General features: G+C 45.3%; 1 protein-coding gene across 1 annotated transcript in view; it reads left to right on the forward strand.

The window, feature by feature from the left end:
- Nucleotides 1-24677, forward strand: part of LOC141070694 (uncharacterized) — a 177651-nt gene that overhangs the window by 54761 nt on the left and 98213 nt on the right. Inside the window, exons 8-14 of the mRNA XM_073559571.1 lie at nucleotides 2245-2418; nucleotides 2501-2624; nucleotides 2708-2805; nucleotides 3111-3201; nucleotides 9225-9883; nucleotides 10563-10598; nucleotides 23975-24037. Of these exons, the coding sequence (XP_073415672.1) occupies nucleotides 2245-2418; nucleotides 2501-2624; nucleotides 2708-2805; nucleotides 3111-3201; nucleotides 9225-9883; nucleotides 10563-10598; nucleotides 23975-24037 (1245 nt within the window). The remainder of the gene's footprint in view (nucleotides 1-2244; nucleotides 2419-2500; nucleotides 2625-2707; nucleotides 2806-3110; nucleotides 3202-9224; nucleotides 9884-10562; nucleotides 10599-23974; nucleotides 24038-24677) is intronic.

Raw genomic sequence — 24677 nt, forward strand, 5'->3', positions numbered from 1 at the left:
TAAGTGCAATGGCTGAAAAAATTAACCCATATGGAGTATATATAATTATATGTATAAAAATTGTGGACGTAGGCCTCATGCGCACGGTGGAAAAATTAAGCAGTAGGGTAGCCTGATGACCCTGGAAAAATTTTGAGTGAGGGACGCCTGATGACCCCATAAAGATTTTGATTTTGAGTGAAGGCCTCCTGATTACCCTACATTTGAATTGGCTTTATTTTCCACTGATGTCATCCGTTGGGGTTAAGAAATCTGGGCCAATCCAGGCCTTGCTCAGTTTGTTAAGAATCAGCCTATCAGCATTTTCAGTTTACAGGCGGAGGAGCTAATGAAACTGATAGTGTTCCCCTGCCTCTGTTGGGCCTGGTGTGTGTATTCCTCGTCCCTCCTCTTTGGTTTCTCAAGGATCTATGACCTCTACCGCCAGTGCTGTCAGTTGCTTCCTTCTGGTTAACCCTGGGTTTGTGTTCTGCACTGCCAGTTACTAAGTTCAAATTTCCTGGTCCACATCTCTGCTATTTTTTCCTGTGGGGTCATTTGGATCATTCTAAATTCTGACTTCGACTTGTATTTTGACTACCCACTTGCTTTCTGGTTCTGTCCCCTGACTTGACCTCTTTGTATCAATCCTGCATGACAACCTTTCTTTCCGCCAGATTGCTCCACCAGCCATCAGCCTATGCTGTGGTCCTAACCCAGGGGCCCAAGTACAAATGATGAAGGCCAGAGGAACCCCTAGGATCGGGAAAACTAAGTGGCCTTTCCATGGAAGCCTTATTATAAAAGCTGCCAGGCTACCACACACAGTGCCCTTGTGACCCTTTGAAATACTTTCGAATCACGGTAAATAAATTTGTTGCTAAAATCACATGGCAAGTCACTCACAGTTCTGATATACAGAAGATAAAGCTTTTATCATGCAATTACAAACACAGCACCTCTCTGCACGCACACGACTCTGCTACAGCCAGCACAGCAGAGTCCTGCACACACAGAGGTAACTGATCATGTGATCCCTGGCTCACTCCTCCCCACCATGAAACTGATCACATGACTGTGACACCATCACAGGTCCTGTGCGCACAGAACAGCCAAATAGCTTTACATTTGGAGGTATGTTGAAATTTCCCATTACTGCAAACCATTAACACCTTCAGTACTGAGCCTGTTTAGGTGTTTTTGTGTTGATCCATTCCAAAAGACATAATTAGATTTTTCTTTTAGATTCGTTCTGTGGTTTTGGTGCTGGATTGGAAATATTGTGTGATAAATCTCTGTACGTGACTATAATGGGACTGTGTGTTATACCGGGGGCAGGACAGGGCCATGACTGGATGTAGTGATCATGTGAAGCCGGTAACAGCTCCGGAGATTTCTTACATGGGATCTTTATGATGTTACATAGGCACATCTTCCTGCCCTCTCTGTTTCACTAATTACCTAAGATTAACATCCTCTATAATCCGAACTTACCACTCGCGCCTCTAGGACTTCTCTCTTGCTGCACCAGTTTTCTGGAATGCACTACCCAAGACAATCAGGTTAATGACCAGTATTCACAGTTTCAAGCGTGCCCTAGAAACACATTTCTTTAGACTTGCCTATCACCTCACTAATCTAACTAAGTGTCCCCTGTTCTCTCTTCCAAGCAATCAGTATTACTTTGTACCTGTGCATGCACAAATACTGGCTGGTGACTGGTTCATCCAGAAATGTATGAATGCCTATTTATTATATTGATGGAAGGACCTTAGAAGAAAAGCACTTTAGTGTTACCTTTTGGGTTACCCTTATTTCCTCATAGATTGTGAGCTTATGAACAGGACGTCACTCTTCTTGGTATGCGTTGAAGTATGTGTCAGTCTATAATGTCTTATGTTGTTTGTACAAGCTCCCTATAAATTGTAAAGTGCTGAGGAATATGTTGATGCCATAGAAATAAAAAGTATTCTGTATTATTATTCAGATCCCTACAATATTGGAATCGGATCTTCTCACTGGAGATGAATTTTCCTAATTGAACCACCAAGGATGGCTCGAGATAGGGACAAGATGGCGGAGAGGATATTACACCTCACCCTAGAGATCCTCTTCCGGCTTACTGGAGAGGTGAGAGATTCTGATGACATCACATTACATCATTCTTATCTATGGGAATAACAGATGGACAGAACTGGAGAGGTGAGGACTCTGGAAATGTCTGTAGGGAGGTTTATTCATGTGTCTCTCCATAACCAGGATTACACAGTAGTGAAGAAGATCTCTAGTGAGCGCTGTCAGGCCCCTGTGTCTGAGGGATGGGGAAGACCCCTGAGCCCAATCACGGGGCCTCCACCTCACCCCCTGATACATGAGGACATCAATGACCAGAAGATCCTAGAACTCACCTACAAGATTATTGAGCTGCTGACTGGAGAGGTGACACTGCTGGGAATGCTGGGACATTGTACAGTAACGCTATGGAGGGATCGGGGGATGACGGTATCATTGTATGTGTCAGGTTCCTATAAGGTGTCAGGATGTCACCGTCTATTTCTCCACGGAGGAGTGGGAGTATTTAGAAGGACACACAGATCAGTACAAGTACGTCATGATGGAGGATCCCCAGCCCCTCACATCACCAGGTAATAGACAGGACTAAATACACACGGCCTATAATTATCTGTATGTAAGGAATGAATTCAGTCCCTGTATGTGTTTCCTCTAGTTCTATCCAGTGAGAGGACAACAACAGAGAGATGTCCCTGTCCTCTTCTTCCACAGGACTGTAAACAAGAAGATCCCAATGTTCCTCAGGATCATCAGGTAGATGGAGAGAAGGTGCCATGAGATCTCCCTTATGATGTGTAGAAGGCTGTGAAGGTCGTGTGTTCAGTCTTGAGTATCATGTTTCACTGTTGTCTGATGAGAAAGATGGAGATGACAGAATAAAGCTGATCATGGACATTAGATGTTATCTGGATCTTATCACTATTTTCTGGTTATGAATTAGGAGCCAACAGGCTATATTTTATAGAGACCAGCAGCTGTGTGATAAGTACTGCTGTCTTGTTATTTTTTTGTCATCATGCTAATTTTGCTTTCTGTGACTTTTACAATATTTCTTTCAGAGTAGAGCTATGAACCATATTAATACTACAGAGACATATGTAGGCGGTGATAAGCGATATAAAAGAAATATTCCTACAGATAACCCAACACGTGAGTAATGATCACTAAATTCTACTCATTCACTTACTAGTGTGTTTCTGTCTTGTATGTTTTATGTTACACAAAGTTTTTAGGCTAAGTGCCCACATTGCAGAAATGCTGTGGAAATGTCCTCAGCATTTCCGCAACTCCCTGCCGCGGGTAAAACGCATGCGGAATTCGCATGCGTTTTCCCGCAAAATACAAGCGTTTTGCAAGAGCTTTTAGCTTGCAGAATGCTTGCGCTTTTCCAAGCGATTTGAAGTGATTGACAGGTTGATCACACTTGTCAAGCATAGTGCTTGACAAGTGTGACCAACTTTTTACTATTGATGCTGCCTATGCGGTGCTGCCGTCAACTTTCGTTCCCAGGGATGCATTGTGCGAACCACCCCAGATGATGTAGTGGATGATTCTTGCAATGCATCCCTGGGAACAGAAGTTGCTGGCAGCGCCACACGCACCGCTGAGGAGACCGGGGGCCACCAGAAGGTGAGTATATCCCTATGTTTTATTTTAATTCTATTTTTTACAGGATTATGGTACCCAGGGCATGGAGGAGAGCCTCCTCTCCTCCAGACCCTGGGTACCATCCGCACATGAAGCGCTCACTTTACACATGGTGGGCATAGCCACATGAGTAAAGTGAGCGTTTCAATGCAATCCTGTGGCGGCGGAATCGCCACGATTCCACAGAAATAATGGTCATGCTGCGGATTTTACCGCTATGTGATTCTGCAGTGGAAAAATCCGCAGCATTGGCACAGCAACTGCGGAATCCCATAGGATTGCATGGGGATGCGTTTCACAAGAAAAACAATGGTGTGCCTGGTTTTAATGTAACTTTATTCTTTCATAAGTTATTTACAAGTTTATGACCACTTATTAAATGTGTTCAAAGTGCTGCCCATTGTGTTGGATTGTCAATGCAACCCTTTTCTCCCACTCTTGAGACACTGATAGCAACACCGCAGAAGAAATGCTAGTCTAAGGGGGTCAGATTCCTTGTAGGAATGCTCGAACCTGACTCCTATAATGTGGTGGTGCACCATCTTGCTGGAAAAACTGAGGGAATGTACCATATTCAGTGCATAAAGAGGGCAACACATTATCATGTAGCAATTTCAGATATCCAGTGACACTGAGGTCTCCATTGATGAAGAATGGCCCCACTATCTTTGTACCCCATATACCACACCATACCATCAATTATGAGAGTTAGGTCTGAGCATTCCTACATGAACAGTTTCCTACATGAACAGTTTCCTGGAAAGTGGATTGGTCGTCATGGGCCAGTTGAATGGCCACCAAGGTGTCCCGATCTGACCCCCTTAGACTTTTATCTTTGGGGTCATCTGAAGGTAATTGTCTATGCTGTGAAGATACGAGACGTGCAGCATCTAAAACAACGTATACTGGAAGCCTGTGCAAGCATTTCTTCTACGGTGTTGCTATCAGTGTGTCAAGAGTGGGAGAAGAGGGTTGCATTGACAATCCAATACAATGAGCAGCACTTTGAACACATTTTATAAGTGGTAATAAACTTGTAAATAACTCATGAAAGAATAAAGTTACTTTAAAACCAAGCACACCATTGTTTTTCTTGTGAAATTCTCAATAAGTTTGATGTGTCACATGACCCTCTTCCCATTGAAAAAAATAAAGTTGGATCCAAAATGGCCAACTTCAAAATGGCCGCCATGGTCACCACCCATCTTGAAAAGTTTCCCCCCTCCCATATACTAATGTGCCACAAACAGGAAGTTGATCTCACCAACCAATCCCATTTTATTTAGGTATATCCATACAAATGGCCCACCCTGTACTCTTTGACTTCTCTTTTTTTCTGCCTTTCTTGGGGTTTCAACTTCTCCAGAGTGTTTTCCTTGGCTTGCACCTAACCTGTTTAGATGTCCACCTGTCTGACTTCAGTGTATTTCACAACACCATCTTTGACTGTGTCTTGATGATTTAATCAAAAAGAAAATGGTTCACAGCACCTCATGGCAACAGAGGGTTAACTTTACCCACGGTGGAGGCGCACGTCAAATCCAAGGAGTCATACCTGGAAAACATCCAAACATCTCATAATGAATAAAGACAGCGCCTCACCAGTTGGTGAATTTACATCTCCTTTATTCTGCCTTCTGTGGTGACGTTCCGATCCAACATGATCTTTATCAAGCACACGCTCATGTTGGATCGAAACTTTGCCACAGAAGGCAGAATAAAGGAGACGTAAGGAGATGTAAATTCACCAACTGGTGAGGCTCATCGTCTGCATGCGTTCAGTAACTATTCCAGGTTTTGTGACTTCCTGGGAGTTCAAGTTTTTATAGAGGGTTTTATTAGCTAGCACTAGAATTAAGTGAATAAATTTGCTGGAGCCGGATCCAATGGCCAGATCGGAATTCTATGGCGATTAGATGAGAGCCCTGCGAGCTTCAAGCATCCACGATTTCTCATTTGATTAGTCAGCCTGGTACGACATAGCATGTACAATATGTTGCATCAGTGACATAATGGCAAACCAGCTAATCCAAAGAGGAGCTGTGGAAGCGACAGATGGGGAGATATTGTTTCCATGTTGATTTATAGTTTATCAATAAGTCCATGTGTGTTGCTACTCTCCTACACAGTGGAACAATTAGCAGTTTCCAGTGATCCTAATGTTACCAGAATGTTGAAATTGCTTCTGATTAAAAGGCTATGGACTCCATTTTTGTTTTACTTTAAAATAACTCGTCATCAGGTCAAAATTGTGTGGTACTCGCAGGTACGCAGGATGCAGTGATGAGCCGGAGACGGAGCAAGCTCAAACTCAAACTTTATTCTGTATATGGATTATATGGATAACGGGTAAAGCTGACAATAGTTTTCCACGCAGGGAAGCTAGACACTATTACAACAATAACACGAAATTAGGCAACTCGGCAAGTGCCGGCAACTACAGTATATGGCCGTGATATGGCCAATTACGGGTCCTTAGACTATAATTAATGATCAACAAAGTGTCACTTATCCATCTCTGACGTCCTGTAGAGTTGTTGTCCGGGAGGTGTCTGTTCGGCGTCTCAGCCGCTGGGCGCAACCGACGAGTTGTCGCAGGCTTCGGACGTTCCTACGCCCAGGTGCAGAAGGGGCGCAGCATGCCCCAGAAGGGTTCCCCATCGTCGGGGCTGCCCCTGTAGGAGGCGAGGTAGTGGCAGCCGCGGGTCTAGACGTACACAGTCTGAAGTGGGGCAGTGGCGGCCGCGGGTCTCAGCATGCAGGCCGCAGCCACGGTATGGAGCGGGGCAGTGGCTGCCGCGGGTCTCAGCGTGCAGGCCGCAGCCGGGGTATGGAGTGGGCAGTGGCGGCCACGGGTCTCAGCGTACAGGCCGCAGCCGTGGTATAGAGCGGGGTGATGGCAGCCGCGGGTCCCGGCGTACAGGCCGCAGCGATATGGAGAGGGGCGGTGGCGGTCACGGGTCTCGCTGTATCTCTTCCTTGCGTTACTCGGTACCATCCTCTCCCCGGGTTAGGCGAGCTCCCGTCCTTTCTCTATGGAAGACGCTGACCCCTCCTGCTCTCCAGCACCACCTAGACTCCTCCTTCCTGCCAATCGTCTCTCTCCTTGTCGAGTGCCACCTACTGGTCTCCTGTGCTCCTTTTATAGTCGCCTCACCCCCACACTTTCTAGAAGAGTCTCCGTCCCGACCTGTAATTCCTTCCCCCGGGAACATACCCTCTGGGAACCTAGGTGACAGCCCCCTTAGTTCCAGACCGTTGATACAGCGGGCCCTTATTACGGGGATCTCTCTCCTACACTTGGACAGCTTTTGTTCTTATTTTCTTCTTACTGCTCCACCGTGTATTGCATTTTTTCCTTTTTAAATCTGTCATACGAGTCCAGAAATAGGTGACTTTATGGTATTTACTAAGAGGGCGTGTCACACCAGATTCTTTGGGGGCATGTTACCAGGACTCTCCATTATTACTGTGTGAGCCATGCCCCCTTGACAAAGACTATAAAACTCAGCACTAAATAAGAAAGGCCTTGAACCTTATGGTAGATTTAAAAAAAAGGCATATTCAGGAGAGCAGCAGGAATAAAACAAGAGCAAAAACTGATCACTTTTATCCTGGTGACAGGTCTTCTTTAAATATACATCATTTGTGGTAAATGACATTTGCATTAAGACTTTATGAAATAATTTGGACCATTTGTCTCCTACAGCCTCTATGAATCACAATACATATCAGACTGCAGAGTGACATCAGACGAATCCACATGCCTGACAGCTCATGTCTGTAGCTATTATTTATTTTCTCCTGACTGATCATCTAAGCTTATTAATGATCAAATCAAGGTGGAACCTCTCTCTCCTCTAGAATTTGATGCTCTGGGTGCTGCTGCCGTTTCTCATTGTCTTAATTCTTTTAACAGAGGAGATAAGACGTGATTGTCTACTAAAATAAGAGGTGGAAAGTTCTCACCCCCAAATCTAGCCTTATATCTATAAGCATTTATAAGGCTGAGTTCACACGTGGCGTTTTTTTCGCGTTTCCGCGGCGGTTTTAACCGCGCGATTTTGCCGCGAAAAATAAGCATCCCATGCATTCCTATGGGATTCCGCAATGCTGTGCTAATGCTGCGGTTTTTACCGCGGCGGAATCGCTTCGCGGTAAAAACCGCAGCATGCTCATTAATTTGCGGAATCGCGGCGATCCCGCACCCATAGGAATGCATTGTTCCGCTTATTTCCCGCATGTGGCTGTGCACACCATGCGGAAAGTAAGCAGAACAATTGCGGATGGTACCCACGGTCCGGAGGAGAGGAGACTGTCCTCCGGGCTTTGGGTACCATGTCCCTGTAAAAAATAGAATTTAAAATAAAAAATATTGTTATTCTCACCCTCCGACGTCCCGCGCAGCCTTCCCGCTTCTCTTCACGCTCTCGTTCCCAGTAGTCCTTTGCGAAAATGCTCGCGATGACGTCCGTTCTCGCGGGATCGCGAAGTCTCGCGGTCATTTGCGCGACGTCATCGCGAATTACCGCGAGACGTCGCGATCCCGCGAGAACTGACGTCATCGCGGGCATTTTCGCAAAGGATTACTGGGAACGGATGCACGGGACGTCGGAGGGTGAGAATAACACCGTTTTTTGTTTTTTTTTTTACATTCTATATTTTACTACTGATGCCGCATAGGCAGCCTCAGTAGTAAAAAGTTGGTCACACTTGTCAAACACTATGTTTGACGAGTGTGACCAACCTGTCAATCAGTTCTCCAAGCGATGCTACAGATCGCTTGGAAAACGCTAGCATTTTGCAAGCTAATTACGCTTGCAAAATGCTAGTTTTTCCGCGGGAAAATCGCGGGAATTTAAAATGCGATTTTCCCGCGGACTGGAATTCCGGAATTCTCGCGGTAATTTCCGCGAGAATTCCGGTACGTGTGCACTTAGCCTAAGATTATTGACATCATTAAATGGGTTTTCCCACAAACAAAGTACATTTTAATAAATAGATATTGTAATATTAATAAGTTCCACAGTTGGATGTGTGGAAAAAAAATGTTCCTGTGCTAAGATAATCTTACATGTGTGTCCCTGCTATGTACTGTGTAATGGTTGTGTCCGACTATGAATCATAACGCAGTTGGCATCTGCCAGGTCTTCAGCAGCAAAGACATATCTCTTAGTTACAGTCGAGAAGAGGTTAATCATAATCTCTTTCTTCCTGCTGAAGGTCTAATGTTGCCCCTAATACTTTTTATGATTATCCCTTAAACTTCTAATGAGAAAAGATTTTTGACAGGTAACCTAAAATAGGAAACTGTGAAAAAGCTGGCCTCATCATAGAAGTGTAAAATTGAAAGAGCACAATTATAATCTATTAGTCCATGCTTTTAGATCTACTGTCTCAGTCGATAATCAAATTTGATTGCAAACTGTATAAAAATGTTATAAAATGTCTAATATATTATAAATATTACTATAATTTCAAGGCATTGTTATTAAAAGAACAATCTCTTTTTTCATTCTTGGTAGATGACTGTACTAAGAGTTCAGAGGGACATATTATATTTTCAGATTTTAAAAAACAAGATCATGGTATCACACTAGATACATATGAAGATCATGCCATTGTTCAAGATATACCTCAAGCTCTTCACAACAAAAATCTATCAGGATCTGTTGTTAAGGATCGATCTTCTAGTTCATTAAGGACCGCTAAGCAAAACAAAAACAAAAGAGAAGTGGAATATCAAGAAGCTCACACACAGGAGAAGCGATTTTCATGTTCAGAATGTGGAAAATGTTGTAGTATTAAATCAAAACTTATTAGACATCTAAGAATTCACACAGGGGAGAAGCCGTTTTCATGTGCTGAATGTAAGAAGTGTTTCAGAAGTAATTATGATCTTGTTAAACATCAGAGAATTCACACAGGGGAGAAGCCTTTTTCATGTTCGGAATGTGGGAAAAGTTTCACAGAGCTATCCCATCTTGTAACACATCAGAGAACTCATACTGGGGAAAAGCCATTTTTATGTTCTGAATGTGGGAAATGTTTTACACAAAAATCACATCTTATTACTCATCAGAGAACTCACAAACGCGAAAAGCCATTTTTGTGTTCACAATGTGGAAAATGTTTCAGACAGAAATCACATCTTCTTAAACATCACAGAAATCACACAGAGAAGTAATTATTTTAATTTTATTCCCTGAGTGACCAAGCCCTATTTTTCAAAGTTGTCTTGTCACTTTATGTGGTGTAAACGGGGTTATCCAGGCTTAAGCTACAAGTATCCAGTCACTCTATGTGACTGCAGACTTGTGAATCCTCACATTGTATGCACCGCACGCCGTGACAATTTGCAGATGCCGGGAGTGGGCAATCATGTGGTCACAAGTATGCAATTTACATGCTTCTGTCCACATTCTGACTAGACTGCATCCGGTCTCGCTCAGTACGCTTTCACTGAGTAAGGCTGCTTCTATCTAGTTGACATATGACCACGTATATGCACTGCACATCAAGTGCCCTCAAGGTCAGGATTCACAAGAGTCACAGAGTGACTGCAGACTTGTAGTCTAAAGGCTGAAGAACTTATTTAACTCTGGAATATTTAACATATTGAAGTGATTCTGAAATTGTGTTTTTTGTGACATATTGCACTTTGTTGGTGGTAAATGTACATTGATGTGTTTTGTATTTATTTAAGAAAATACTGGAAATTTTATGAAAAATGAGCAATTTTTACATTTTGAATGTTTATAACCTTAAAGCTTAGTTATCCTACACAAAACAGTCAATAAATAACATTTCCCATATGTCTACTTTATATCACCCTTACTTTTAAATTACCTTTTTTTTCTTAGGATGTTAGAAGACTTAGTCGATTTGACAGGGAACTGGTAACAATTTTTTATAGAAATAGTAATGGGAAAATTAATTAGTATGGGTAAAAAAACCATTAGTTTTTCTTATTTGTTTTCTGAAAAATCATGTAAATTTTTTAGCAACCCATCGACTGATGCCACTTTGACGAGCTCCTAAGGTAGACTGTTCCAAAGATTTATAGTTCTCATGGTGTATAAGGACTGTCTCCTTTGGAGATTTTTTTTCCTGCAGACCAAAAGAATGCTGCCTTGTTTATTGTGGTGGATTTACATTGAACAGCTTTTTAGCATATTTTATATGGACCATTTATATACTGTATTTGTAAAAGTTAGTCACGTCCCCACTTAGACAACTCTTCTCAAGACTAAATAAATTTCATTATTGTAAACTGTCATCATAACTGTCATGACTCTGGACAGGATGGTGCCGCCTCCATCCTGGTCAGGTCAGGGTTAATTTTAGTCCGCCTCCCTTTTGTTCTGGGGCAGCTATTTAATGTTGGCAGTTCCTGGATGTGTCGGTGATACTTCCGTATACTCGGCTTGTGGTTGCTGACCCAGGTTTACTCGTCCATAAATATTGTGCCTCTGTGCTTGTGTGTCTTGCTGTGTATGACTCGGTTCTGTTCCCTGACTTCTGCCTTTGCATTCTGTTTTGTACTGTACTGTCTCTCCTGGTAATCAGACCCCATGGCTTGTCCCTGTTTACTCTTTGTCTTATCCTTAGGTATTCCGCTCCCTCCTGGCTTTGATCCTGTATGTTCAGTGTCTTTCCTTGCATTCACGTGCGGTGGCTCCGCCCCACGGTCACATGACTGCTCAGTGCCAGGTCCTTCACTGCATTAGTTTAAGGTCCTTGAGCTCGGCATGCCTTGTTTCTGCATTCCCTACCTTTTATTCACGTGCCCCCCCCCGTACCGGAGATCTGCTGCCTCGGAGTAACCCTTGACTCTGCCCTGTCCTTCAAGCCGCACATCCAAGGTCTCTCCACCTCCTGTCGCCTCCAGCTCAAAACTATTTCCAGAATCCGTCCCTTCCTCAACCCTCAATCTACTAAACTACTTTTGCATGCCCTCATCATCTCCCGCCTCGACTATTGCAACATCCTTTTCTGTGGCCTCCCTGCTAACACCCTTGCACCTCTCCAGTCCATCCTCATCTCTGCCACCCGACTAATTCATCTCTCTCCTCGCTACTCCTCCGCTTCTACCCTCTGCAAATCTCTTCACTGGCTCCCATTCCCTCAGCGTATCCAATTCAAATTACTAATACTGACCTACAAGGCCATCTACAACCTGTCTTCTCCATACATCTCTGAACACTAATCTCCCGATACCTTCCCTCACGTAATCTCCGGTCCTCCCAAGACCTCCTTCTCTCCTCCATACTTATTCGCTCCTTACCCAACCGCCTCCAAGACTTCTCCCGAATAGCCCCCATCCACTGGAATTCCCTACCCCAACACGTCCGGCTATCACCCACACTCGGATCCTTCAGACGGAACCTGAAAACCCACCTCTTCAGGAAAGCCTACAGCCTGCAATGATCCCCGATGCCTCCTCACCACTACTGGAGCTACCGCCTCATCATCACTGTTGCTGCTGCAACTCCCAACCTGCTGTCTCCTTCCCCACCATCCTGTAGCATGTAAGCCGAAAGGGCAGGGTCCTCTCTCCCCTCAATAGCAGTCTGTGATTGTTAGTTTGTTTACTGTAAGTGGTATCGGTAATTTGTATGTAACCCCTTCTCATGTACAACACCATGGAACCAATGGTGCTTTATAAATTAATAATAATAATAATAATAATAATAATAATAGCGCCCCCTAGGCAGCGCCAGTGACACCTTAGGTATCATGACAATAACTAAGATCTTCCATGCCCCTTATCAATTTTGTGCTTCTTCTTTATAGAATACAGATCTTCTCCAGATCTTTCAGGTTTCGGGGCTATCGCTGGGCAACATTGAGTTTTATCTTCCTCCAAAGATTTTGTATTGGGTCCAGACCTGGAGACAAGCTAGGTCACTCCAGGAACTTGAAATGCTTCTTACGAAGCCAATCCTTACTTGCCCTGGCTGTGTGCTTTTGGGTCATTGTCATGCTGGTAGACCCAGCCATGACCCAACTTCAGTGCCCTTACTGAGGTAAGAACATTGCAAAATCACACAATACATGATCTCATCCATCCTCCCTTCAATACGGTGTGGTCTTCCTGTCCCCTTTGCAAGAAAGCACCCATCTTCAATGCTGTTACTGAGGGAAGCAGGTTGTTGGCCAAAATCTTGCGATACATGTCCCCATCCATCATCCCTTCAATATGGTGCAATTGTCTTGTCCCCTTTACAGGAAAACACCTCCAAAGTATGATGTTTCCCCCACCATGCTTCACGTTTTGGACAGTGTTTGGGGGTTGTACTCATTATTCTACTTCGTTCAAACACGGCTAGTTGATTTGATACCAAAATGTCCTATTTTGGTCTCATCTGACCACATGACCTTCTCCCATGCCTCCTCTGGATCATCCAGATGGTCATTGGCAAACTTCAAATGGACCTGGACATGTGTTGGTGTGAGCAGGGGTACCTTGCATGCCCTGCAGGATTTTAATCCATGATAGCATAGTGTGTTACTATTGATAATGTTTGAGACTGTAGCCCCAGATCTCTGAAGGTCATTTGTCAAGTCCTCCCATGTTGTTCTGACTCCTGACCTTTCTCAGAATCATCCTTACCCCACTAAAAGAGATCTTACATGGAGCCCCAGACCGAGGAAGATTGACAGTCATCTTGTGTTTCTTCCATTTTCTAATAATTGTGCAACAGTTGTTGCCATCTCACCAAGATGCTTGCCTATTGACCTGTAGCCCTTCCCAGCCTTGTGCAGGTCTACAATTTTGTCCCTGGGGTCCTTAGGGTATGTGCACACAGTGCGGATTCTGCTGCGGATCCGCAGCGTTTCTGCAGCTGCGGGTCCGCAACAGATTTAGGTGCGTTGTACAGTACCATTGTTTTCAATGGTAAACTGGAAAACGCTGTGCACATGCTGCGGATTTTTCCGCGCGGTTTTGCTGCAGTTAAAATCCGCAGCATGTCAATTCTTTTGTGCAGAAACGCTGCGGTTTCACACCTCATCCATTATGAGGTGTGAAACCGCAGGGCAAAACCGCAGGCAAATCCGCAGATTTATCTGCGGATTTTACTACAAAATCTGCACGACAAAAAAACTCTGTGTGCACATACCCTTAGATAGCTATTTGGTCTTGGCCATAGTGGAGAGGGTGGAGTGTGATTTGATTCAGTGTATGGACAGTTGTCTTTTATACAGGTAACAAGCTCAAAAAGTTGCAATTAATACAGGTAATGAGTGCAGAGTAGGAGGGTGTCTTAAATAAAAACTAACCAGTCTGTGAGAGCCAGAATTCTTGCTGGTTGGTAGGTGATCAAATACTTATTTCATGCAATAAAATGCAAATTAATTATTTAAAAATCATACAATGTGATTGTCTAATTTTAATTTTAAATTATGTCTCTCACAGTTGAAGTGTATCTGCGATACAAATTACAGAACTCTCCATTCTTTGTAGGTGGGAAAACTTGGAAAATCAGCAGTGTATCACTACTTATTTTCCCCACTGAATATATCAATCATGTCAGTAGCGTAGCTACTGGGGGGGCAGAGGGGGCCATTGCCCCGGGCCCGTCACATGAAGCGGCCCTCCGGGAGACACAGCCGCTTATGTCATGAGGCCCCGTTTGAGGTGCAGGGAGAGAGCAGCACAATGCCGCCTCCCCTGTCTGACAGACTGCACAGCGGCAGATTGCAGAGCCAGAGTCTCAGTGCCTGCAGTGTGTGGCTATCTCATGGTAGAAGCTCCTTCCTGGCCACAGCAGCTGCAGTACTTTCTCTATGTGCAGACTCTGGCTCAGGCACGCTGGGTCCTAGTGCCCTCATCGCATGAAACGGGACACTTCCTGGTCCTGCCTCACTGTGCCTGCAAGCTTCATCAGTAAGTGGGGATGGAATTGATTAGATTCATTTCGTTTGGGCATATCATAGTCACGTGGGTTGAATGTGAGAGGATGGGGGTATTGTGGGGGCTAGGGCACTAGGGGGTGAATGTGAGAGGATGGGGGTATTATGGGGAGAGGAGACAGGGCACTGAGGGGTAAATGTGAGAGGATGGGGGTATTATGGGGAGAGGAGACAGGGCACTGAGGGGTAAATGTGAGAGGATGGGGGTATTATGGGGAGAGGAGACAGGGCACTGAGGGGTAAATGTGAGAGGATGGGGGTATTATGGGGAGAGGAGACGGCACTGGGGGTGAATGTGAGAGGTTGGGGTATTATGGGGAGAGGAAACAGGGCACTGGGGGGGTGAATGTGAGAGGATGGGGGTATTGTGGGGGCTAGGGCACTAGGGGGTGAATGTGAGAGGATGGGGGTATTATGGGGAGAGGAGACAGGGCACTGAGGGGTAAATGTGAGAGGAGACGGCACTGGGGGTGAATGTGAGAGGTTGGGGTATTATGGGGAGAGGAAACGGCACTGGGGGGGGTGAATGTGAGAGGATGGGGGTATTGTGGGGGCAAGGGCACTGGTGGGTTAATGTTAGAGGATGAGAGAATTATGGGGAGAGGGAGCAGGGCACTGGGGGTGAATGTGAGAGGATGGGGGTATTATGGGGGCTGAAGAGGGGGACAGGGCACTGGGGAGTTAATGTGAGAGGATGGGGGTATTGTGGGGGCCAGGACACTGGGGGCTACGGCACTGGGGGGGTGAATGTGAGAGGATGGGGGGAGAGGAGACAGGGTGCTGGAGGGTGAATGCGAGAGGATGTGGGGAGAGGAGACAGGGTGCTGGAGGGTGAATGCGAGAGGATGGGAGTATTGTGGGTGGTGAGAGGGGATAGGGCACTGGGGGTTGAATGTGAGAGGATGGGGGTATTGTGGAGGAGGGGGGGGACAGGGCACTAGGGGGCTGATTATTATACTGTTTAGATATGAAATTATATGCACTTAAACTTAAGTAAGGCTGGAATTCAGTTGTATCTCCCCAATTCAGCCAGACACTGGAAAAAAACATGTTCCAGTCTTCTTTAATATTCAGTGAGGAGACAGCTTAGGTTCAGTACGTTGCCTCCTCAGTGAATAGACAGAATGATGATGGCCAGGCAAGAATCAGAGTACATGGTTGTCAGAGCAACAATAATAATAATCTTTATATAGAGCCAACGTATTCCGCAGCATGTTACAGTTTACACACATTATCATCACTGTCCCCATTGGGGCTCACAATCTAAATTCCCTATCAGTATGTCTTTGGAATGTGGGAGGAAGCCAGAGAACCTGGAAGAAACCCACGCAAACATGAGGAGAACATACAAACTCCTTGCAGATGTTATCCTTGGTGGGATTTGAACCCAGGACTCCAGCTCGGCAAGGCTGCAGTGCTAACCACCGAGCCACCGTGCCGCCCATCCAGTCATGCAACAACGTTTCCTGTGGTGCCACACTTCCAGCATTGCATGGCTGCATCCTCATTCTTACAGCTCTGTCCTCTACTTCTACCTTGTGCTACCGTGGTCAAGTCTGCTCTGTTGAGTGATAATGTCAAAGGGAGGAGCGGACATCTATGCAATGCTAAAAGATGCAATGTTTTTAAGGATGGGGCTGTATACAGAGGGCTGAAAGGATTGATGTACAGCAGAATGGGGCTACAGAGGGACTTAGAAAAGCAATTTACTGCAGGATGGGGCTGTATATAGAGCAGCTAAGAGGAGTGATGTTCTGCATGAGGGAGCTGTATATAGAGGAGCTAAGAGGTGTGGTGTCCTGTGGAGGCATATGTATATTGAGGGGCTGAGAGTGGTTATGTACTACAGGATGGGGCTGTATATAGAGGGGTTGAGAGGAGTGACGTACTGCAGGAAGGGATTGTATAGATAAGGGCTGTAAGGAGTGATGTATTGCAGAATGAAGTGTTATTTCGAGGAGATGTCGGGAATTCAGCTGATTCACCCACAACTGGTGGCTTAACCCCTTCACAACCTATGACGCCTACGTAGGCGTCATGAAAAGCAGTGCCCAAACGACCTATGACGCCTACGTAGGCGTCATGCTATAAATAGCCCCCCTGCGGGTCGGGTGACCGGGGTCACTGAAAGGTCACCCGACCCGCACACAAAGGACTCTTCAGAGTTAACACCTGGGGGCGTGGCTTAGCCCCCACGTGCCTACGATCGCTCTGATTGGCAGTTTCACTTTTAACAGCCAATCAGAGCGATTGTAATATTTCACCAATGAAAATTGGTGAAATATTACAATCCAGCCATGGCCGATGCTGAAATAGCATCGGACATGGCTGGACACCGAGACCCGACCCCCCCCACACCGACTGACGGCACCGATCGGCTGCCGCCACCTTCTGACGGCACCGATCGGCAGCCGCCGTCATGATCTGCCCCCCCCGCCTTCTCTCCGCCCCCCCCAGCCCTCCGATCATCCCCTCTCACCCTCCGATCACCCCCTCACCCTCCTTTGTGCCTCCGATCTCCCGCTATCCGTCCCGGTGTCCTGCCGTCCAGCGTCATGGGCGCCGCCATCTTGCAAGATGGCGGGCGCATGCGCAGTGCGCCGAATCGAATCTGCAACGCTGCAGATTCATTCATTTATTTTGATCACTATGATAAACTTTCATAGTGATCAAAATAAATAAAAAGTAAATCACCGCCCCCTTTATCACCCCCATAGGTAGGGACAAATAATAAATTTTTTTTTTTTTTTTTTCCATTAGGGTTAGGTCCAGGGCTAGGGTTAGGGCTAGGGTTAGGGCTAGGGTTAGGGCTAGGGTTAGGGTTAGGGTTGGACTAAGGGTTAGGGTTGGACTAGGGGTTAGGGTTGGACTAGGGGTTAGGGTTGGACTAGGGGTTAGGGTTGGACTAGGGGTTAGGGTTGGACTAGGGGTTAGGGTTGGACTAGGGGTTAGGGTTGGACTAGGGGTTAGGGTTGGACTAAGGGTTAGGGTTGAATCTAGGGTTAGGGTTGAATTTAGGGTTAGGGTTGAATTTAGGGTTAGGGTTGAATTTAGGGTTAGGGTTGGAATTGGGATTAGGGTTGGGGTTGGGATTACGGTTAGGCTTGTGGTTAGGGTTAGAGTTGGGATTTCGTTAGGGGTGTGTTGGGATTAGGGTTGTGGTTAGGGTTATGATTAGGGTTGGGATTAGGGTTAGGGGTGTGTTGGTGTTAGGGTTGGAGATAGAATTGAGGGGTTTCCACTGTTTAGGCACATCAGGGGCTCTCCAAACGCGACATGGAGCCACCGTTTATTCCAGCCAATTTTGCGTTCAAAAAGTCAAACGGTGCTCCCTCCATTTCGAGCCCCGACGTGTGCCCAAACAGTGGTGTACCCCCACTTATGGGGTATCAGGGTACTCAGGAAAAATTGCACAACAACTTTAGGGGTCTAATTTCTCCTGTTACCCTTGGGAAAATAAAAAAATGGGGGCTAAAATAATTATTTTTGTGGAAAAAAAAGATTTTTTATTTTCACGGTTCTGCGTTATAAACTTCTGTGAAGCACTTGGGGGTTCAACGTGCTCACCACACATCTAGATAAGTTCCTTGGGGGGTCTAGTTTCCAAAATGGGGTCACTTGTGGGGGGTTTCCACTGTTTAGGTACATCAGGGGCTCTGCAAACGTAACATGACGCCCACAGACCATTCCATCAAGTCGGCATTTCAAAGCGTCACTACTTCCCTTCCGAGCCCCAACGTGTGCCCAAACAGTGGTCCCCCCCCATATATGGGGTACCAGCGTACTCAGGACAACCTGGACAACAACTTTTGGGGTCCAATTTATCCTGTTACCCTTGTGAAAATAAAAAATAGTGGGCTAAAAATCACTTTTTGAGGAAAAAAAAATATTTTTTTATTTTCACAGCTCTGCGTTATAAACTTCTGTGAAGCACTTGGGGGTTCAACGTGCTCACCACACATCTAGATAAGTTCCTTGGGGGGTCTAGTTTCCAAAATGGGGTCACTTGTGGGGGGTTTCCACTGTTTAGGTACATCAGGGGCTCTGCAAACGTAACATGACGCCCACAGACCATTCCATCAAGTCGGCATTTCAAAGCGTCACTACTTCCCTTCCGAGCCCCAACGTGTGCCCAAACAGTGGTCCCCCCCATATATGGGGTACCAGCGTACTCAGGACAACCTGGACAACAACTTTTGGGGTCCAATTTATCCTGTTACCCTTGTGAAAATAAAAAATAGTGGGGTAAAAATCACTTTTTGAGGAAAAAAATATATTTTTTTATTTTCACAGCTCTGCGTTATAAACTTCTGTGAAGCACTTGGGGGTTCAAAGTGCTGACCTCACATCTAGATTAGTTCCTTAGGTGATATAGTTTCCAAAATGGGGTCACTTGTGGGGGGTTTCCACTGTTTAGGTACATCAGGGGCTCTGCAAATGTAGCATGACGCCCACAGACCATTCCATCAAGTCTTCATTTCAAAGCGTCACTACTTCCCTTCCGAGCCCCAACGTGTGCCCAAACAGTGGTCCCCCCCCACTTATGGGGTACCAGCGTACTCAGGACACACTGGACAACAACTTTTGGGGTCCAATTTATCCTGTTACCCTTGTGAAAATAAAAAATAGTGGACTAAAAATAATTTTTTGAGGAAAAAAAAAATTTTTTTTATTTTCACGGCTCTGCGTTATAAACTTCTGTGAAGCACTTGGGGGTTCAACGTGCTCACCACACATCTATATTAGTTTCTTGGGTGATCTAGTTTCCAAAATGGGGTCATTTGTGGGGGGTTTCCACTGTTTAGGTACATCAGGGGCTCTGCAAACATAACATGACGCCCACAGACCATTCCATCAAGTCGGCATTTCAAAACGTCACTACTTCCCTTCTGAGCCCCAACGTGTGCCCAAACAGTGGTCCCCCCCACATATGTGGTACCAGCGTACTCAGGACAAGCTGGACAACAACTTTTGGGGTCCAATTTATCCTGTTACCTTTGTGAAAATAAAAAATAGCAGGCTAAAAATTTATTTTTTGAGGGAAAAAAAATATTTTTATTTTAATGGCTCTGCGTTATAAACTTCTGTGTAGCACCTGGGGGTTCAAAGTGCTCACTATGCATCTAGATAAGTTCCTTAGGGGGTCTAGTTTCCAAAATGGGGTCATTTGTGGGGGAGCTCCAAAGTTTACGCACACAGGGGCTCTGCAAACACAACATGGTGTCCGCTAACGATTGGAGCTAATTTTCCATTCAAAAAGTCAAATGATGCTCCTTCCCTTCTGAGTCATGCCGTGCGCTCAAACAGTGGTTTTCCCCCACATATGGGGTACCAGTGTACTCAGGACAAACTGGACAACAACTTTTGGGGTCCAATTTATCCTGTTACCCTTGGGAAAATAAAAAATAGCGGGCTAAAAAATCATTTTTGAGGAAAAAAAATTATTTTTTTATTTTCACTGCTCTGCGTTATAAACTTCTGTGAAGCACTTGGGGGTTCAAAGTGCTCACCACACATCTAGATAAGTTCCTTCGGGGGTCTAGTTTCCAAAATGGGGTCACTTGTGGGGGAGCTCCAATGTTTAGGCACACAGGGGCTCTCCAAATGCGACATGGTGTCCGCTAACGATTGGAGCTAATTTTCCAATCAAAAAGTCACATGGCGCTCCTTCCCTTCCGGGCCTTGCGGTGCGCCCAAACAGTGGTTTATGACCACATATGAGATATTGATGTACTCAGGAGAAATTGCCCAACAAATTTTAGGATCCATTTTATCCTGTTGCCCATGTGAAAATGAAAAAACTGAGGCCAAATAAAATTTTTGTGAAAAAAAAAGTACTTTTTTTTTTTTACAGATCAATTTGTGAAGCACCTGGGGGTTCAAAGTGCATACTATGCATCTAGATAAGTTCTTTGGAGGGTCTAGTTTCCAAAATGGGCTCACTTGTGGGGGAGCTCCAATGTTTAGGCACACAGGTACTCTTAAAACAAGACATGGCAACCGCTAAACATTCAAGCATATTTTACATTCAAAAAGTAAAATGGCGCTCCTTGCCTTCTGAGCCCTGCCGTGCGCCCAAACAGTGGTTTATGACCACATATGAGGTATCAGTGTACTCAGGAGAAATTGCCCAACAAATTTTAGGATACATTTTATCCTGTTACCCATGTGAAAATGAAAAAACTGATGCTAAAATAAAATTTTGGTTGGAAAAATTAAAATGTCCATTTTTTCATTCCATGTTGCTTTAGTTCCTGTGAAGCACCTGAAGGGTTAATAATCTTCTTGAATATAGTTTTGAGTAGCTTGAGGGGTGCAGTTTTTAGAATGGTGACACTTTTGGGTATTTTCTGCCATATAGACCCCTCAAAGTGACTTCAAATGTGAGGTGGTCCCTAAAAAAAATGGTTTTGTAAATTTTGTTGTAAAAATGAGAAATTGCTGGTCAACTTTTAACCCTTATAACTTCCTAACGAAAAAAAATGTTGTTTCCAAAATTGTGCTGATGTAAAGTAGACATGTGGGAAATGTTATTTATTAACTATTTTGTGTCACATAACTCTCTGGTTTAACAGAATAAAAATTCAAAATTTGAAAATTGCAAAATTTTCAAAATTTTTGCCAAATTTCCATTTTTTTCACAAATAAACGCAAAAATTATTGACCTAAATATACCACTATCATGAAGCCCAATATGTCACGAAAAAACAATCTCGGAATCGCTAGGATGCGTTGAAGCGTTCCTGAGTTATTACCTCATAAAGGGACATTGGTCAGAATTGCAAAAAATGGCCTGGTCATTAAGGTCAAAATAGGCTGGGTCATGAAGGGGTTAAATAACAGCCAGTTTGGTGCAACAGGTGAGGCACATGATACGATCCAATTGGCCTTTACATAATTCAGTTGTGAAAATATGTGCAGGCCCGCACTGCCAAAAGAGCCCTAATCAGCCCCCCATTGTTCAAATCTACTTTTATGTTGTAATTACTTTAAAATGCTTCCTGGGATTTGGAAGTAGTTTTTTTTGTGAGACGTTATACTGTATTAAGTTTGGACTGATGAGTTTTTATGCCTTTAAATACAGTTTTGTACTAATGTTTAATAATCATGTGATGGTTGGATATGCTAAAGATAATGTGAGCTTCAATGAGGGTCAGTAGCATGGACCAAAGACTTGGTTGGACAGACTGGAGCTAGACTTGCCGGAAGGCACATGAAACCATGAGGACCAGTAGAGTTGGATATGTAGGGTTGTAGATGGATCGGTGGCACTGGAGTACTAGATGGAGTACAGCTGAGTGTACAGCCAGCACAGGAACAGCAGGGCTGAGTAGGACATTAGATTCTCTGTTGCCAGTGTTACATCACCTATAAACAGCAGAATTGTGCAGGTGACCTGGCACCTTTTCCGGGTTGTGCAATAGCAGAAGTGTTGTATAAGCATTTAGCCGCCTTGTTCCAAGACTGGTGGCAGACAAGAATAGTAGAGATGAGTAGGTTTGCAAAACCTTAAGTAGTGGACTATACAATAAATAGCTGACATGAGTTGTTAATCGAGTATCTGAGGATGTGGGACAGTGCAGAGCTGCAAATTTTCTCACGCCAATTCGGCATGAGAAAACAATCGCAGCATGCGTGCTGAGTGCTTGTGAAACATCGGACTGCACTCAGATGTCATCCGAGTGCCATCTTCAGGCACAGACAGCTAAGTTCTCCACACCTGTGCTCCGATTCTCTTATGCGAGAATATCAACTCACGATAAGATGACACTCGGCTCAAACTCTGACAGGGTTTGATATGAGTTATATTAGCACTAGCTGAAGAGCCCGGCGTTGCCCGGGCCTAGTAACTAACTACGGTTAGTTATAACACATTATAATGATTATATCTACATATATAAAGCTGAGTGTAGAGCCCCGCCCACTCCGCATAGCCACATTCACTATAATATCCCACATCATCCCGTCAGAGCCACCGGACTACTACCCCTAATATCCCACATCATCCCGTCAGCCACCGGACTACTACCCCTAATATCCCACATCATCCCGTCAGAGCCACCGGACTACTACCCCTAATATCCCACATCATCCCATCAGCCAGAGCCACCGGAGTACTACCCCTAATATCCCACATCATCCCGTCAGTCAGAGCCACCGGACTACTACCCCTAATATCCCACATCATCCCGTCAGAGCCACCGGACTACTACCCCTAATATCCCACATCATCCCGTCAGCCAGAGCCACCGGACTACTACCCCTAATATCCCACATCATCCCGTCAGAGCCACCGGACTACTACCCCTAATATTCCACATCATCCCATCAGAGCCACGGGACTACTACCCCTAATATCCCACATCATCCCCTCACAGCCGCCGGACTAATACCCCTAATATTCCACATCATCCCGTCAGCCAGAGCCACCGGACTACTACCCCTAATATCCCACATCATCCCGTCAGCCAGAGCCACCGGACTACTACCCCTAATATCCCACATCATCCCGTCAGCCTGGGGTCAGAACCAGAGCGCTGGGTGAAACGGTCCTAACTTCCATACCGGGGATCCCTTTAAGAGAGACCTGGGGTCAGTACCAGAGCGCTGAGTGGAACGGTCCTAACTTGCATACCGGGGATCCCTTTAAGAGAGACCTGGGGTCAGTACCAGAGCGCTGAGTGGATTTGCCCTGACTTCCATACCAATGATCCCTTTAACAGAAGCCTGGGGTCAGAATCAGAGCACTGAGGGATGTGCCTTAACGTCCATACCGGGGATCCCTTTAAGAGAGACCTGGGGTCAAAACCAAAGCCCTGGAGGAATTTGCCCTAACTTCCATACCAGAGATCCCGTTAAGAGGGAAGATGTGCCTATGGGATGGAGGATATGTATGATGGGTATATGGGACTATGGGATGGAGGATATGTGATGGGGGATATGGGCAGGGAGGGGTGATTCATTTCTGTCATGTTGCTCTCTGCTCCTTTCTAGGGGGCAGACAATGACTGGGAGCTTATGTTCCCGGGGATGCTAGATTTCTCCCACCCGTCAGTGTCTGCAGAGGTGTCGTGGAGTGGGAAAACTGTTGCTCATAGCAACCAATCACAGCTCAGCTTCTTTTAAACAGCTCTGGTGAAATGAAAGATGCTTCTTGATTGGTTGGTGATACACACATACATTCAATTTTATATATATATAGGTCGGCCTGATTCTATCACACGAGAGAACATATGACACTTGAGTGAGCGAGCCCATAAACTTCCCCTTATCCAGCACTATGACAACCAGCACAGCAGAGTCCTGCATACACTGAGGCCCCTGATCATGTGACCCCTGACTCCTCCCCTCCTGTGACCTCATCACAGGTCCTGTGCGCACAGAGCAGCCATATATGTGGAGTGCGGCTCTGCAGGTGGAGGTAGGTGCTGGAGATTCCCCAATACTGGGCACAGGGGGCATTAACCCTTTTAGTACTATCCAGTGTCACATTCCAAGATCCATAACATTTTTGTTCCATTCTGGGGTACTTATTGCTTACTGAATAAAGGGCACTTGTCCGGACCCCAGACTGCTGCCTTTATCCGTCAGAACCCTATTCATGTATTAATAAAGTGCTGGCTGTTCCTTATGCATCTGTTTAGGCTAGGTTCACATTTGCGGTTGAATCCGCAGCGTATCATCTGCAAACGCACGCATGCATGGTTTTGCGGTTGCGGACGATAGGCATATGCTTTTTCCCGGAGAATTTTAAATTTTTACAAGCCACGCCCAATGGGCGTGTATTATGTAAATTCTTGCATACGCTTGCATTACCATAGCCAGTAATGCGGTTTTTTACGCACGTCTTCCGCAGTCATCTGCATGCAGATGGCTGCAGATATTTGATGCTGCAAAAAATTCAACACGATGCGTTCGCCGCTCCCCTCCGCACAGCGCGAAATGACGCAAACGCACCCAAACGCATACAAACACGTCCCTGCATACCCCATGTTAAAGATAGGTATGCAGGACGTATGCGGATGTATACGCATCAAAACGCTGCAGACTCAACCGCAAAT

The sequence above is a fragment of the Dendrobates tinctorius genome, unplaced genomic scaffold (assembly GCF_039654945.1).
Source record: "Dendrobates tinctorius isolate UK_male_01 unplaced genomic scaffold, ASM3965494v1 ptg000014l, whole genome shotgun sequence".
Classification (NCBI taxonomy): domain Eukaryota; kingdom Metazoa; phylum Chordata; class Amphibia; order Anura; family Dendrobatidae; genus Dendrobates; species Dendrobates tinctorius.